General features: G+C 38.8%; 2 protein-coding genes across 3 annotated transcripts in view; one reads left to right on the forward strand and one right to left on the reverse strand.

Moving 5' to 3' along the window:
• Positions 1-17,752, forward strand: part of LOC144632439 (adenylosuccinate lyase-like) — a 44,045-nt gene that overhangs the window by 8,730 nt on the left and 17,563 nt on the right. The window contains exons 10-12 of one of the 2 annotated variants that reach the window (XM_078491092.1): positions 645-734; positions 1,335-1,511; positions 2,306-2,409. In XM_078491092.1, the coding sequence (XP_078347218.1) occupies positions 645-734; positions 1,335-1,511; positions 2,306-2,392 (354 nt within the window). In that variant the 3' untranslated portion in view covers positions 2,393-2,409. Of the gene's footprint in view, positions 1-644; positions 735-1,334; positions 1,512-2,305; positions 3,130-17,752 lie in introns of those variants that run through there. The other variant, XM_078491091.1, reaches the window with a different exon arrangement.
• Positions 4,572-9,555, reverse strand: LOC144632665 (neo-calmodulin-like). The gene is made up of 2 exons (XM_078491349.1): positions 9,010-9,555; positions 4,572-4,937 (listed from the first exon to the last, which is right to left on the reverse strand). Exons 1-2 carry the CDS (start codon positions 9,285-9,287, stop codon positions 4,694-4,696), a joined length of 522 nt encoding a protein of 173 aa, XP_078347475.1. The 5' UTR covers positions 9,288-9,555; the 3' UTR covers positions 4,572-4,693.

A 17,752-nucleotide genomic window follows, 5' to 3' on the forward strand; every position in this document is an offset into this window, starting at 1 on the left:
CTATTTTTTCAGAGTTTGGCAAAACAGGTTATTGTATTATGGGGTACTTATTGACAGTTTAGGCTAAGTAGGTTCTTAATTAGGTTCTTAATTTCTACAGAGTAGACGTTGTTGTTGTTTATTCGAAAATAGTATAAAATCTGGTCTGTCCTTCATTATAAATATTTATTTATGTACCGGCCATGCATGTTGCCAAAAGTCCAACAACATTAATTGATCAATGATTCATTACTGTAACATTGTTTTTTTGTAAAAAAAATATAAATTAAATAGTTAAACACCACATATAAGAACAACCCTCCAATTTTATTTTTTTTTTTAGTGGCCTTTTGGCCCCACTCTTCTTTTTTTTTCCCTTTGAAAATTTTTTTTCCCAATTTTTTTTTTTTTTTATTTTTTTCCCCCTTTTTTCCCCCCCGGGAGGCCCCTTTTTTTTTATTTTTCCCCCCCCCAAAATTTTTTCTCCCCCCGGCCAAAAAATTTTTTGGGGGGAAGAACCTGTTGGAATTTGTTTGGCTAAACAGGTTCTTATATTTTGGGGTATTAGAAAAGCAAATTTCTGCCAGGAGGTTCTTAAATCACTAGGTTCTTGCACGCGGGTTTTTACTGTATATCTTTTCGTTTGCTCTATGTTTGTTCCACAGGTTATTGATCGCCACATACGTCAGGAGTTACCGTTCATGGCCTCTGAAAACATCATCATGGCAATGGTGAAAGCTGGTGGGAATAGACAGGTAGGTGTCTGTCACCCAGGCAACATACAGGGTGGAGGGTAGGAGCGACTCTTCCTGTAGGGTTAGCGATGGAGGGTAGGAGGCGACTCCTACCGCGATAGCGATGGACGGTTGGGGCGACTCCTCGTACAGGGTTAGGCGTCTCTTCCAGACAACTAAAGGTGGTGGTGTGGTGTGCGCCTGATCGGCAAGATGTTCTGGATAAACATGCCCGTGAATTTGAAGTGGAGAACATAACTGATGCATTTTACTGTAACTGAACCTAATTTTTATTAAATTACATTTCTTGTTCATTGCCACTTATTTCGCCGTGCATTTCCCGTGACCGTATTACCGGGATAAATAAATACGAAAAATTAAGGTGGGACTCCAAAAGGTGGTCATAGGTCGCATTAACGAGGTGGTCGGATTTCAAGGCTTTTCAAGTGAAAAATGCCAGAGCTTTTGTTTGCCGATTGGGCCAAAAATTGGACCATAACAACAAGACAGACGTATTGTTTCACTGTAATTTTATAGTTAACAGCTTCTGTTTGAAGAAAAATAGACAAGAGTCACCAAAATAGTTTATAATTTATGTCTTCTCAATGTTGCACCTGGCAGGATTGTCACGAGAAGATCCGCGTTCTGTCCCAGGAGTCTGGGGCGGTTGTCAAGGAGCAGGGTGGTGACAACGATTTGGTTGAAAGAATCAAGAGCTGTGAGTACTTTGCCCCAATTCACAGTCAGTTAGACGCCATCTTGGATGCCAGTACATTCATAGGCCGTGCACCACAGCAGGTACAAAGCTTTTGTTTTAGGGGTGGGGAGAGAAGGTAAAACCGTAAAATTACAAGGGTGGAGATGTGATTTCTGTTCTGGCGGCGAAACGTTGCTTTTGTTTTGCAGTCAAACTGATAGAAATTAGCATCCTTTTCCATTTCAATTTTGATGTTTTGTTTTTTAAAGCCTTGCAGTGAGGAAGGTAAGGAATAACCAAGCTATAAGAGCAGTTTTCCGCGTTATGGAGCAGTTTTCCTCGCCGATTTTCGTTCTCATTTTGCATCACAAAAGGCCACAACAATTACGTAGAAGCCACTAGTACTACGAACAACTCAATTATGCGAGCAGTTCATTCTAAGAGGATTGTTGTATGCGGTAAATGTGTCTCGAAAGAACTTATTGAAATCCTCAGAAAATGTGAGGGGCGATTTCATTTTTACAACATGGACAGCATAGGCAGTCAGATCAATAGGCCATTCCCGAGTAACCCAATGTTTCTTTTTCAAAACGAGTCTACGTGCGAAACCATTCAAATGAAAATGAGTTTGATTTGCATGAAAATGGACCTGTAGGTGAAACTCGTTTTCATATGAATGGTTTCGCACGTAGACTCAGTTTGAAAAAGAAGCATTGGGTAACTCGGAAATGGTCTATGATGAGAGCTGGAAAAAAGAACCATGTTGTGCATCGGTTATTCTTCAAATCTCGCCGATTTTCGTTCTTATTTTGCCCCGGGCTTTTAAAAGGCTAATAATGATTGGCCAGACCGAATTGTACCGTACTAACATCGTGTTTTATTGGTCCCGCTATAGGTGTCCAAATTCATAAAGGAAGAAGTCCAGCCTGCGTTAGATCCATTCAAATCAAACCTGAGCAGCAAGTCGTCCATTGATGTGTAGGATTTTCAATTGCTTAGGTACTAGTTCATAACTTGTCTTTGTGAGTTAGTCAACAGTTAAACTGTACGATGTAGCTTTTCGCGCCAGGAGCCGAAATGGCGGGAACTGAACCAAATGGTGGGAAATGCGTTGGGGTGGAAGTATTTATGTTCTTTGCTATTGGTAGTTTAGGTAAAAAAGGCGGGAAATTGTTGGCGTGGAACTGTTTATATTGTTTGCGTCAAAAGAGCGTAAATTTTTTTGGCATGATCTTAATATTGGTGGAAATTGTTGATGTGAAGCATTACATTCATTGCTATCGGTAGTTTGCTTCAAAATGTTGCAAAATGTGTTCGTTTGGAACTCTTCAGTGTAAAGTTTGTCGAAAGGTTTCCTAAGAACAGTTATAGTAAACTCATTTGCGTCCAATGGTGCACAAGTTCACACTGTAGTAAAATAGTTTTGTATTTGCACTCTCGTTTTGTAGACGCTCAAGTTATTTTTGATGAATGTGCATTTGGTGTGTAAGACCGTTGGGTGCTTCTGATAACACTCTTTAATTATTTATTATATTTTAATACACACAGACTGACAGTCTTACAAGCTTTGCATGGCATTGTTATTTAAAATATAAAGATGTATGCTGTACAAATGAACAAATGAATGCAATATTAGGCAAGAATTTATTCAGTTGTGAAAAAAATAGAAGGTGATTTTGCTGGAACTGCAATAAAAGGCACAGTTACAAGAACAAACAATATTCTATTGTAGTCATCTTTAACGTAAATACGTTATAGACTTTATAGGGTCGCTGTGATTTCGCGAAGCTCAAAAACATTAGCTTAGTTCCTTGCCCCCGGGTGGGGGATAGGGCCGGAAGCGCAAAAAATACCTAGATCAATTTTCAAAGGAATCTGAGTCTCGTATTTTCAACTACTTCCACAGTTCGTTTTTTTCATTCGCCATCTTTAGTCATCCTCAATTCCTAATGGATTCCTGTCATTTGTCGAGTACCGTTCTACAAAGTCAAACCTTCATTGATGGGTTTCCAGTGATCAAGATAAGTTTTTGTGCTTCTCGAAATCGTGCTTGTGAAATAGAAGAAATTGTTCTTTAAATTCGTTTGTCGCGCAAGTTTGTTACATCGTTTTTCATTATACCGTCTAATCCCGGCTTTTTCTAAAGAGCTTTCGAGTCCTTTTCTACCCTGAAACTACTTAACGAAGTGGATGCGAGGAAAAGAAGACGTTTAGCATGTTATATCCTCTGTATAAAAAGATGGTAATGATAGTTTTGATATTTTTAGTGAAGCAAAACTTTTTTGACGTACATTGCAAATGCATTGATAATAAACGCTTTTCATTTAAGGAGGAAATTGTAAAGAATTTCGGGGGGGGGGGGGGAGGAAAGCAGGCAGGGGAGGGTTATTGCCGGGGGAGCTTATAACCGGGGAGGGAGGAAAGAGTTATAAGCGATATTCTACGGTGTAATTTATAGCAGAATAGCTGCTGTAGTTTGCGTAGTTTAATGGTTGAGAGATGATTTTTTGGTTGCCCAGAATAAACCTAACAATAAACCCAGAATCAACTCTAAAATGAAGTCATTTGTACAAATGTAAGGTGATTCGAATTGAAGTCTTCTTTCGGATGTTAACCACAAGCGAAAGAGAGAGCATTCAAGGCAAATGGTCATGAACTGCGAGAAAAATCGTGTCATGTAGCATAGCAAACTATGAAGTACGCTAAAGGGGTTGTCACTAGCTATTTACAGAAATAAAACATTTTAACGAGAAAATGCTCTACAAATTGGTGGCTGTGTGCGAAATACCTAATATGTGAAACCAGATATAACGTTAACGAATTATTTTACAGTAACTGAATTCTCACGCGCCCATTGGTCGAGAGCGTATAGCCATAAAAGGGAGGCAACTTTTCCAATTGTCGCAACTTTTCCAATTTGGGTTTTTGTTAATTTTTTAAAAGATACTTTCAATTATTCAATAGTCTTTAACGGTAAAACAAAGAGAAGCTGTGATAAGATCAAATTTGGCAACTTACTTCCCCGATTTCGCTTTAGTTCATAACTTTTTTGAGAAGATATATCAAACATGCACAAAGTTTCAACATGCTATCTAATTCTTTTAATTAATATTTTCATCAAATAAACTATAAATTTCCGAACACGCTTCTTTTTCAACCAACTTCTTGGGGATCAAAGAGTATATAACAACGCGTGACATTTCTCAATATGCGTGACATAACCCCTTTTTCCAAAGTCACAACTCTAAAACGAGTGAACTAAAAAAATTATTTAAACGAGAAGTCATGTACGTGTATCTTCCTCTGTGAAGTCCTCTTCTGGGATGGTCATGTTATTTTCCGGTGCGTCTCTGTCACACTTGAAGAACTCTACAAACTCCTCCCAGGAGAGCTGACCATCCGCATTCTTGTCGAACATGCTTATGAGTTCCTCTGCTTCTTCGCGGCTCAGCTTCTCGCCGCTGTTGCACACCACGTACAAAAGCTCATCCGGGGATATGTATCCGTTACCATCACGGTCGAATTTCCTGTAAAATGATGGATATCAATCATCAAACTCGTTCCCAGGGACTTGACATGCAAGCAGGATGGGGCAAGACTTTGGGAACGAGCTTAGTTGTTCGTCAGGTGACCGCCATTTTGTTTTCTGGCCAGGATTCGCAAATTGCAAAATGAATCTGATTAAAAATAATAGCAAAGATAGTCACTAACCAGAGATCCATTGGCTAATGAAACGAAGAGTTCTTTTGTTGAATAGTTGGCAAATTTAAATAAAAAAGAAAAGAAAACGAGGATGCGCTGCGCTTTGATCTGGCGAAGATTGTGTTGCAAAGATACGTGATATGGATAATTAGGCTTGTTTTGTTTTATTTTTTTTTTGGAGGTTTTTTTAAGTAGCAGTTGCTAAAAGTCAGGAATAGTCAGTCGTGTTTGAATGTGGCGCTTGTTGCATAGATATGCTTCACATAAAACCAATGTTATTAATTTTTTCAATTATTTTTTTGGTTTAGAATAATAATAATGCAAACTAGCCAGTGTTAAAAAAATTAAACTAAATTAAATATTAAAATTAAAAAAAGTAGGCCCTTTAGACCAAGGGTCGTAAAAACTCGGTGAGTGTTCGCAAATAATTTATATATAACGAAAACTGAGCTTTTCCTTTTAAGCAAAGTTTTATTTCAGTCCTGAATCAGATAGAAAACGTAAATCACTTTTCTAACACATATTTAATGATTTTAGTAAGTACCGCAATGATTCGATTTAGCGCCCGGGGCGCTTATTTACTTTTGGCACCTCAAGGGAGGGCGTTTATTCGAGACAGGGCGCTAATTCGGGACAGGGCGCTTATTTAATTTTTTGAGAAACAACCAAATGTATCTAACAATAACCGAAACTGTAACAGTCAGAAATTGTTAAAAATTCAGTTACTTTTAAAATAATTGTTCATTTTAGCACGGGAAGGGGGCGCTTATTGGAAGGAGGGCGCTAAATCGAATCATTACGGTAAGATAAAGAAAATAATAATAAATGCCGAAAGATTTGTACTCATTCAAAATGTCCAGTTATCCGTGATTTTGAGCTGATCCTAATGAAACTTTACATATTTCCGTCATAACATTTGTAAGCAGACTTAATTCGCACAAACCGTTGCTATTTTTGGCAAGGCGATTCTTCAAAGATGGCTGGCTGTACTTAAGGAAGATATCAGGATGCTGTTAAAATTTTATTGGCGCTTCTTCGTCCGTTAATTAAACAATTGGCTCTTCTAGGATCATTAACGCCTGTGTCGGCTTCGGAAAATGGGAAATTACAGTGGTCGCCATCTTAATTGACACAAATTGACGCTTTTAACCTTTTTTATTGACGTGAGGGCAAAAAAGGCTAGAATTTTAAAGAATATGCTAAGAATGTACTGTTGTATCCAGGGAAATTTGTACGTTCTGGACAAGAGCTATAATTTTTTCCACTTCTTGTAAAAATGACAAAAACACTGATTACAGCTTTGTTCGGAATCATTGAAATTGGAACCAAAAATGACCCGACATACAATTTTGGCCAAGTGATTTACGGCAATATCATTTTCCTTTTATAACTGATAAAGTAAAAACATTATTACAAAGTAAAACATTTTTAGGCTCAAGCGAAGAACACTTTACCTTTGCGCTAAAATAGACGTTCTTATTTGAGGACGAAATTACGAAACTGGCGCTGAATCGTGCAATGGTGCAGTGATACTTTATTTTAGTTTTTGTTCGTCCTGAGAAATTGTTGATAAAACTGTTAATTCTCATCACGTCTTCGTGAGACTTTAGAGTGCATTGATATTGTTCAGGAGGAGAAATAAGATTAATTTGGGAGTTTTAAAAGGTAAATATTATTTTTAGCGGCTCTTTTTCGTAGCGCTCCGGATTTCGATCGATTTCCCGCTGGTAATTGCGGAACTCGGCAAAATATCCATAACGGGCCTTAAAATGTCCATATCTGCTACGACAGTTGATTTTCAAACGCGCAAGTTATCGCAAATGATCCGACACCGGCGGAAATTTCCACCAAAGTGCAATTTTGTAAAAAACGAGTCAAGGGGTAGATTGTGAAGCATCGAATTCGGGATCAAGAATTCCATCAACACTTTTTCAAGTCAGCATTTCATGATATTTGTTTAATTTATCAGGGTCTGTCTGTGTGTGCTTTTCGAAAATTGTCTTCCGTTTTCTCGCAGATATATAGTGGTGCTCAATTAACACGTTCAATATTCACAATTCAAAGGGACTTGATGGCAGGTGCGATTTGTCAAGCTTGCTGTAGCTGTAGAACCTTGCAGCGAAACAAAAATAAATAGTGCTTTGGCAAATCTCTAGCTTTCGTGCTCATTTTATAAACGTAAACGTTTGATTTCTATATCTTTTACCTTAAATTTCTTTTCAAGGTTAACAATTTGAGCCGAGAACTAAAGAGCAGCTTTTTTTCGTATCATTAATAAACAGTGTTTCCAACTTGAAGCTATTTTTACCCCGAACACGCCTTTAATATCGGCGAAAAAAAAATATATCAACCGAGCTTTCTTGAGCGTGTAACCAACTAAAATGTCTTCAGTAGCTTGTTTCTTGAAAAAGGACGTTATGTGAGTGAACTAATAAGGGTGTCTTGATGTTCGGATTCGATTATTTTGCAAAAACGTTATGCGTATTCTCCCGTTTTTTGACATGTAAATTTGCTACAAAGCAGCAGTGTTAACAACTGGGCTCAAAATAAACCTTCGGAAAATGGCAAATTGTCAAAAAGCCTGCTACGGAGTGTCTTAATTTATTTTCTACTTACTTATCCCGTCTCGTTTGCGGGAAAAAGGGAAACAGCGAACTAAGTGATTTTTGCGCGCATCGCCTGGGAGCTTAATATCATTACTTAAAAAAAAACCATCTGACAAGCTACTTGGCAGGTGAACTCAACTTGTGCAAACGAAGCCGAGAAAGTCGTGTTTGTTTATTATTGAGCTTTTCTTGTTGCCTAGCAGTGTCGTTGTCACACAAGCAAATACTAAAAAATAAGTTCGCCAAGAAGACATTTAGCTGGCAATCAAACTGTAACGTTTAAGACAGATTTTTTTTTTGTTTCGCCTTTGCGTGAATTTTCGCATGTTGTCGTTGATAGCGATCGATTCTTTGCGAGGATAAATTAGTGATCTTAAAAGAAAAATAAAAAAATATATATTGTAATTCGGATGCAGATCGTGCGTGTATAATTTTTCTATTTATAATTTTTAGCCGAAACGTTTTTTTATATGTACGATCTTGTAAACATCACGAGAAATTAAAGTAGAAAGTCGGTTCAATTAAGCAATTTCCTTTCCAAAGAACAGGGATAGTATATCTAGAGGCGAAAAAACTTTCATCTTTATTTATTTCACCGTTTGGTTATATTATCTAGACTTTTTCCTGTCTGTATATTTGAATTTGTCTAATGCTACTGGCGGGAAAATAAATCTCGTAACAGCTTGTGATAATATCGGTAGCGCCCACCGTTTTAAAGAGCAAATGAGCTAAATTTGAATCCGGAGCGACAACGACTTACATTGGGCCAATATTTGTCGGCAAGTTCGTTCGTGATGAAAGTTTTTCGCTTGTCAAATTTAAGCGCTGGCTAATTTGAGCCCAATCAAGTCAGACGTGATCCGAAACCAGACACGAAAACCTAGCTGCTAAAACAAAATAAATATTCGCATCTGCTCGGCCTGAATGCGCTAAATTGAAACAAGACAAAACACATAGTGAAAATTACCCATTCCGTCGTAAAGTATTTTTGAAGTGCTTCTCGGCTCTATTTTTATTTTTGGTCGAATAGCATTTCCGTACTCGAGTAAACTTTATTGGTTGAAATAAATGTAGGCTAAATCGACTGTTTAGAGCAGAGTTGATTTTACTGTTGTGTGGAATAGTCCGCAGAAAAAATTTATTCGCAAACGCGCGCTAGAGCACTGCGAGTTTATCAATACAGTTTATTTGCGGTAATAAAAGACTAAATCCGCGTGCAAATCAAAATTAAAAAAAGATTTGAAAAACCTGCGAAAAAAAAAGCAAGAATTGCCTTTGCATATATACTCACTTAAAAGCCTCGCGCAGAGATTCTTCCGCTTCGTCCTTGCTACTTGAGTCAAATCTTCCTAACATGTCCGCGAATTCGTCAAAATTAATTTTATCTTTTTCGCCCTTGTTGGCACCTTTGAGAACCTCTTCCACTTGACCGTTCGTCGGGTTGTAGCCTAGAGATCGAACGGCCGTTGGGAAATCGACACAGTCGATTTCCCCTGACTGGTCGCGATCAAACACGCCAAACGCTTGTTGGAAAGATTGCTGCTTCTCGTCCTTTAACACCGCGGCCATTTTCCGATGAAGGACTTCTTCGCTGTATCAGTGGAGCACACAACTGCAGGAGCGAAGCACGAAAAGCGGAACAAAACAGCTGGTCCTCCGCAGATCTTTAAGTTGTGTTTCGCATCTGACAACATTTACAATACATAATTTCCCTCCTGAAAAGCGCGCGTGTTGATTGGCGGAGCGCATCTCACGAGCTGGGTGCTAAGCGTGCTCAGATAACACAGCAGAGGGACGGCTCATGACTGCTTGGATCAGATGGCTATTTGCATTTCCAGACTTAGTCCATAACATGCTAAAAATACTTTGATTATCTGCAGCGACAGTCGACGAGAAATAATTCGTTTAATTCATACATGCTGACAGAATTTAATTTATTCATATGAAGCACATTTAGGATGCGCACTTTTGTCACCTCAATGTATTTCCGTGTCATTTGTTTTATACCATTTTTTTAATTAAGACGAATTGCGGTACTAATAAATTAATCGATCATGGTTGAAATCTCTAAATGAAATTTTACAGCCGCAAGTCAATTTGGTAATAACCTGGAAGGCCTGTCGTGTTTTTTAAGCGACTGTAAATGGTTCGGCTTGCTTACAACCGGTCAAAGGATACAAAACAACGTTTGTAAAAACAAAATAAAGCAAAACAAAAAACAAAAACTCTTTTTAACATATCCTATAACGCCTTGCCGACTTGGCACTTTCTCCCATCGTTAATGTTCTCTGATATTTTATACTTTTCGCGATTACTTTAACAGAACGGATCTTCCCATCTGCGAGGAAACATAACCAATTTATTTGTGAAAAAGAAAGATCAGTTGCGAAAGAAATTGAATTAATAAGTTTTACCATGGATAATATTGCTATTTTACAAAATGTTTTTCAGTAATGTTCTGCTCACAATTTGCATCCTTCCTTTCATTATTGTAGTTTCTACAAATAATATTGACTGCCTTTCAAAATCCTCGTCAATTCTTGCTTAGTCGACTTACAGAGGGGAGTGTTTGAATTAAAATATTAAGTAAACATGTCTATTTTTGTGTTTAAGCGAATAAATAATTAATTACGTTTATTTGCCTTTGGGGAATGCTAAGATGAATAACATGTGCAGTTAATAAAACATTCTTTATTTTCCTTTGTCAGTTTTCAAATAAAATTTAATATTGCCATTTCTTACTTGCGCGTTTTGATGTTCGTATTTGCAAACGCTATCCTCTCTTGACGCTATATAATACGAATGTATGTATACTTTTTTTTATAGGAACCTTTAATTTTTCATAATAATGTTTAAACGAAGGGGGAGTAGGGATGGCGCAGTGGTGAGAGCACGCTCCCTACCAAGGTGGCCTGGGTTTGATTCTCAGCCCTGCCGTTATATTATATGTGGGTTGAGTTTGTTGTTGGTTCTCATCCTTGCTCCGAGAGTTGTCTTCCAGCCTTTTCAAAAACCAATACCAATATCGCTTTGTTTTGAAAATTGAAAAAAATAAGATCAGCTCAAATCGCCAAAAACGCAAAATCGCCTAAAAAAACACTTAAAGACAACTAAAACATTAAAAACAAATCGCCTATAAACCAAGATTAAATCGCCTAAAAATAAAGAAAGTTCCTTCTATGTCCAACAATAGATGTTTATAAAAATAGTGTATATTTTGACAAAATATTGCACCTGGCTGCTAGCTACATTTTTAGCATAACATGAAATGCGTCGCGTTTTACTGATGTTTTAGTTACGCATATATTTTGATCAAGATAATCGTTAGGTGTTAGTCTGCAAATACTGTTTTGCTGACCTAAAACGAGAAAAAAAAAGCTGACGGTAAATAAAGAATAGTTTAGAAGTAACAATATGCGGAACTATTTGTAAGCTATTTGTTTGATTATCTACGGTATCCTCAATTAGCACAGTAGTGTAAAATACAGTTTTATTTTTCGAAGTCTTTGCCCTCCAGCATAATAATGTTTTATTTCACATCCTAGTAATGCTTTTACAAAGCACTCATAAATCACATTCTAGGGCGATTTCCATTTGTCAGAACTGGCCGGCTGGTCCAGTGGTTTTGACTGTGAAATGGGCAGTTTCCACGAGATTCTCCCACAAATCCACCACAACATTGTATAATATTAATGCTTTGACTCATTTGACAGGACAAATATGACTAACAGAATTTGTTCTCCAATATACCGGTCTGCATTAAGGAGCGCTGAGGGGGTCACGTGGCCAAACCACCAACTTGGGAAACTAATTTCATCCGCCGCCTCGGGTCATAACTCATCCATTTCTTGTACAATATGCATACAAAACTCTGTGCGTTTCCGTTCTATGCTTAGAATCGATCGATTTGTTGTTGTTTGTTATTGTTTTGGGGAGCGGCGATGGCGCAGTGGTGAGAGCGCTCGTCTCCCACCAATGTGGCCTGGACACACATGAGAGTTACCGGTTGTGGCACAACTTGCAAAAAAAACCGCTCGGGCTCGCCTGGCTCGCTGGCTCGCCAGTCTCGCCTCGCTATTTTTTGCAAGTTGTGTCCACAACCGGTAACTCTCATGTGTGTGGGGGTCGCAATGCCAAAACTCTCATGTGTGTGGGGCCCGCAAGGCCAGCCCTTTTGTGTGAAAGGAGGAAAATGTGAGTGGCTTTCACATTCCTAACTTCCTGAAGCAGATTCGCCGGACCCGACAGTGTACCAATCGTTGTATGGCGCCATTGTATTAAATTACAACCAACCTTTAATTGCTGTGCCAGAAACAATTCCTATTGAACAAATGCTCTTATTGAGTAAACGAAGATGGGAAGAGGGAGAACTGGAGAAATTAACTTGAATGTAAAGAAAAACTTGAAAAGATCTCGTGGAAAAGCGTTTACAACCTACAAAAAAACAAAAGAAAATGAAAAACAAATAACAATCTTTTTAACAGACGATCTGATTGAAAAATTAAAAAAACTAGACAGCAGTGTTGTCGCAAACGTTTTAACAAGCTAAACAAAACTTGCACGCTCCGGTGAGTGCATAAATTATTGAGTAACACAGGAAGTCATTGTTTACCCTGTGCCAATTGCGTGGGAAACCCCCTTGACGTAATCTAATTGTTTTTTTTTCATTTTGAATATTTTTAGCCGGAAAACAACTCAAACTCTTTGTATGTGTTTTTTGAGAGCTATGATTTATTCAACAACAATATTTAATTTGACTAACATGTAAATATACCGTGAAATATTGAGCTAAGAACTTTCTAGCACATAAAAGAACAATATAAGATCACGGTAATTTTATTCACCAGGCGTAATTACTATTTTTAGTTAATAGGTTATTTCCCGATGTAATGACGTCTTTTGTGACCAATCACAGTTAAAATTATAACTTTATATTATTCACATGAGCTTTTTTGTATTACACAAGCAAGCATGGCCGATGTATGAAGACGTTTATCAAACCTTCATTGAAAAAGAAGCAAAGACACAGCTTACGGACATGAATCATTTGGAAACGACAAACTAGGATCTGATTATAATATTTTACATCAGCTATTCGTGCCTTCGCTTCGCGAAACCTTAGCAATTACGGACAACAATCAGATGCTTGGTCGTGAAGTTTGGTCGCAAGGTTAAGTATATCGGATGCTTGTAGACGTTTTTCAAACATTTTTCGATCAAAATTAAGAAGATTTAACTCAGTTTATCGACATGAATCATTTGTAGATGTCAAACGATAGCCTAATACAACTAAAGCGTTTGCCAAACTTGACCAAAATCGGCCAAGTTAAAGCCTAAACACGTCATCACATTGGAATGCCAATGGGTTACGCGTAACCCGAATTGACCAAAATCAGCCAAGTTCTCAAACTTGACAAAAATCGGCCAAGTTAAAGCCTAAACACGTCATCACATTGGAATGCCAATGGGTTACGCGTAACCCGAATTGACAAAAACTTGCTAAGTTCACAAACTTGACAAAAAACTTGTCAAGTCATCAAAGGACAGACGCCGCGCGGCCATGAGATGTCTGCCGTTGTCAAGGAACAATGTACCTTGGATACCGTGGCCATAGATGTCCGCCGTTGTCAAGGAACAATTTACCTTGGATACCGTGGCCATAGATGTCCGCCGTTGTCAACGAACATTTTACCTTGGATACCGCGGCCATAGATGTCCGCCGTTGTCAACGAACATTTAACTTAGCAACTGAATAAAATTATTTTACTTAACACACTTGTAATGTTTATTGATTGCTTATTATATCATTAAAAAGCTGTTGATTTGCATAAGTCTGGCGCTGTGGGACATTCACCCACACACACAAAAAAAATTTGCATGCATTGTTCAGACAAGCCCTTGACTGTGGGGATTAAATCAAGTGTTTATTTTTTTTCTGATTTCGACTCGGCTGAAAGTCACTTTAAGCACGCTTTAACCTTTTATTTTGCCTCGTTCAGGCAAACAACAACCTCTCTTGTGATGTCTCGAACATTTTTTTGCAACTCGAACGACAATGCTTCCATCACAAAGTAAACGACAAGATGAGCGCAGACAATCATTCTTTCATTAAATGAAAAAATGTTCTATTGGACTGAAATTTTATTTCGAAATGTCGGTGGTGCTTTCGAGAAGTTTTTTTTTCATTTTTTGTCTTTCTGCTTTTATGATCTCTTGTCGTATTTTTTCGATGTCTGGCTGTGAATTTGTTTGTTTGTGTGCAAAGCTTGAACGTAAAGTCTCTTTAAGTTGACGATATTTCTGCATTTCTCGTAAGATCAGTTGAAACTCTTTGTCAGAAACAAGATTATCATTCAGAGCTTGTGAGACAGAGCTGTTTATTGAGTCATGTTTTGCAACAGCCAGAGCGAGGATTCTTGAGTGCTGATTAACTTTACGTTCAAGCTTTTTGTTGATAACTGACAGGCCAGTGGAAGCTGCGCCAGATATACCTGCTACTGCTGCAACAGGAACGCCGATAACAATTCCAACACCAGTAAGTGAAGTGGCAACAGCTCCAGAAGACAGAGCTGCCGTCACGGCGCCAAGACAGACCACGGAATAGTGAATAACTTTCCGGACTTTTTTATATTTTTTTAACACAAGCCTGTAATGCTCAGCTTCAGCGGATATTTCTTTTTCAATTTTACTTATTTCAGTCAGCCGAAAATTCTCTGCATTTGTTGGGAGGCTTGGATAAAGTTGTGTTTCTTCGCGATCACCATAAGCAGGGGCACTCGGGAGCACATTAGCAGATGACATGGTCTCGTATACATAAAAGTTATTTTTGTATTTAATTTAATTCAATTCCAACTCATATGTAAGATTTGTGCCGTTAAAATCGAATGGCTTTCCATTCTCATCTCTAATCGAAAGAGTCAGAGATGATACATTTTCTTCAGCAGAAACGTCGCGCAAGACGTTAAAATGTGTATTTTGGTAATAAACTTTTTCATACGGTTTTCCACGTATGTCAAAAAACGCTAAAAGGCTTGATGGCTTACCATTTAGCAAGCTTTGTTGCTTGTCGATAAGGTCACAGTTGATGAAGTAATTTTTAGGATTTGAAACATTATTTACCTCAATTGTTTCAAAAAATTCCTTTTCAATACTTGCGTAATTCTCAAACCCAGGCAAATTAAAGAACTTAATAAGACTTTCATTCAGTCCAAAAGTTTTTAAATTGGGCTCTTTTGCTTTTATTATCAATGAACGGCCTGCAATGCCTTTTGTTACAGAAAACATGTTTTTCTCTGGAAATCCTTTTTCAAAAATACTCCCAATGTCATCGAGTGAGAAGTTTCCTTGCCGTATATAACGCGCCTTCTCTTCCTTGTTCACTTGTTTATAAAAAACTATTCCATCCTTTTCCAAACTATTCCAGCTGTTGTAAAGAGAACAACTTAAAAGCCGGATATAGCTTGGTTTTGGAATAGGCTGGTCAAAATAAACAGTGTTCGGATTTTCTTTTGTGGTAACAGTCAGCACAACCATTTTTATATTAAATAAAAATAAAAAATGTTTAATATAAAAGAGGACCATGGATTCAAAAACAAGAGGTTTTATGAAGTGGATGAAAACCCCAGAAGCAACTACAATTTCTAAAGCGGCAAAAGACAATGCATGGAAACCTTTTCTTGCAAAATATCCAAACGCTGACCGAACAAAATTTGTTGCACAGGTTGAGTTCGCGTACAACCACACAGCAACGGCAGACATTTATTACAAGGCAGGGCAAGGCCATTTGATAAATGTTTTTGGCTCTGACAGCAAATATTGGAGCCCAGAGATGAAAAAAGCACTGGGGGTGAATCAAATTTCAGGCGGTTTTCCACAACAGCTGTCACCAAGCGGCGCAAAAGGCTCATCTTTGCCAATTCCCGCGGTTGGATTTCACGAAGCCGCACCGAGTTTGAAAAAAATATTTAACAGCCAAATCAACATCTACGTCACACCAGATCAATATTTCACAACGAAATTAAGAGAGATTTTTCAAAAAACAAAACTGAAGCATACATCAGGAAAAGAGTCAAAAAGGTGGCTTGCTAGCCAAAATATGGGCTATTGGCCACAGCAACTTAACTTTGCGGTATGGTGCGCGACAACAGGCTGCGGTATAAGTCGAGATATTTTCGATGAAGAGCACTCAGCTCTTAGCTTGCCACCGATTGTGCGTAATTTTTATCTTTTTCACGTTTATTTCACGATAAGGCGAATATTGTTTCAGATGGGGGGAATTCAGAGCGTAAGCGCCTTGCCAGGCGACCCCACTTTTAGCCAGTTCGACAACAAGTACGACGTGGCTTCTTACAAAAGAATATGCGCTGAGTTCGGTGTCGACCCGTCAAGCGATTTCCGTTTCACAACAGGCGCAAACCACGGACTTGGTAACGTTTATATCTGGATTACTAACATTGGACCAAACAAAACTGGAGCAAAATACCCCGATTACGATAAATTTTCGGACGAAGGGGGAGCTGCAAGCAAAGGTAACTTGATTCAATACATCGAGCCAGACGACGCTGCATATGCACAGGCAGACTGGTTTTGTCCTAACGGCACTGAAGGGCTTACTCAGGCAGGTTTGTCGAGAGTAAACCAGTCGATAGAGGCTTTTGTCTACTGTATTCTCGGTTCGCAGGTCAACGTTCGAAGTAGCATACTTGGAACAGGCGGCCGTGCAAAGGAAGCGCAAAGTGAGTTCCTCGTGTTGGTTGAAGACGCTATAAGGCAACCTGATCTGGCAAAGTCGGTCCAAAGATACCAATTAGCCATCGACGAAGCTAAGGTTCGGCTTAACCTTGCAGTCTGCCCAGGTGCCTGGCTGATGCCCGCTCGTATGGTGATAAACACAGAAAGCGTTGTTGGTTACAATAACCAGCTTAAGCAGGCTGTTGTTGGGATGAAATTAGGAGTGAATGATGAGGTTAATAAAGCTACAAAAAAAGCAGCTCTTAAACTGATGGCGGGAGGAAAATCAAAAATCAACCCACCAAACAGCCACCCTTCAAATCCTATACACAAGAGCGCCACAGCAAAAAAAAATCAGGCACCTGCAGCAAGCGCTGCTGAAACACAAGCTAGGGACCTTTACGGTCCCCGTCCAAAGGACGGCAACGCGCAAAGCGCTAAACCTACGAAGGCCGTAGCCAATGATTCACACGAAATAAACAAAGCAACTGTCGCTGTTGGCGCGGTTGGAGCAGCAGCTTTGCTCTACACCCTTATGCGCTAACGTCTCTTTTTGATGTATTTTTCAACAAGAAAAGCAACCACAGCAAGGATAAGCAGCCAGGTGTGCTCTGCAAGAAATCCAATTACTTGACCAGCGGTTTTGAAAAGAAATTTCGCAATCGAGCCAATGAGACCAGGCAGAGCTGATGCTACCTTTGAGCCAATATCACTTAGGCCTTTCCCCAACGCTTTGCCGGTTGCCTTCAACGCGTTTGTAATGGCTCCAATAACAGAACCAATCGTGACACCAGCAGCCAGAAGTATTGCTGTTAATGTCACGCCATGTTTTTTGAAGATCTCTTTGATCCTCTCACGAAGTGGAAGCGCCCTTTCTCTTTCTGCAATCTGCGTTTGCAAACGCCCGAGCTCCTCGGTTCTTTCCGCAACTCTTTCTTCCGCGGCTTGTTTGTCAGTGGGGGAGGCATTCTCATCCTCTATAACAGCTTGATCTTCCTCGTTTTGTTGCTTCAGCTCGGCTTCTTTCTCTTTTAGATCATCCAACGCTCTTGTGTCGTTGAGCCTTTCTTGCAAAGTGTTTCTTCTGCTCTCTATGGCAGCGAGGCTTGCCCTTAGTTGGTCGACTCGTGTTTGTTCTTCTGCCTTCTGCTTAGCTTGTTTTTCAAGAGCAGCAACTTCTTTTTTTTTGTTTTCAAAATCCTTTTCAAGATTTTTTTTCAGTTGCTTAAGTCTGCGCAATTCTGATTCATTTTCAACATTTGACCCAAGTTGTTCCATCTTGGCATCTATTCGCTCGATTCTTA

The sequence above is a fragment of the Oculina patagonica genome, chromosome 12 (genome assembly GCF_052425735.1).
Source record: "Oculina patagonica isolate OP01 chromosome 12, crgOcupat, whole genome shotgun sequence".
In the NCBI taxonomy this organism is placed as follows: Eukaryota; Metazoa; Cnidaria; class Anthozoa; order Scleractinia; family Oculinidae; genus Oculina; species Oculina patagonica.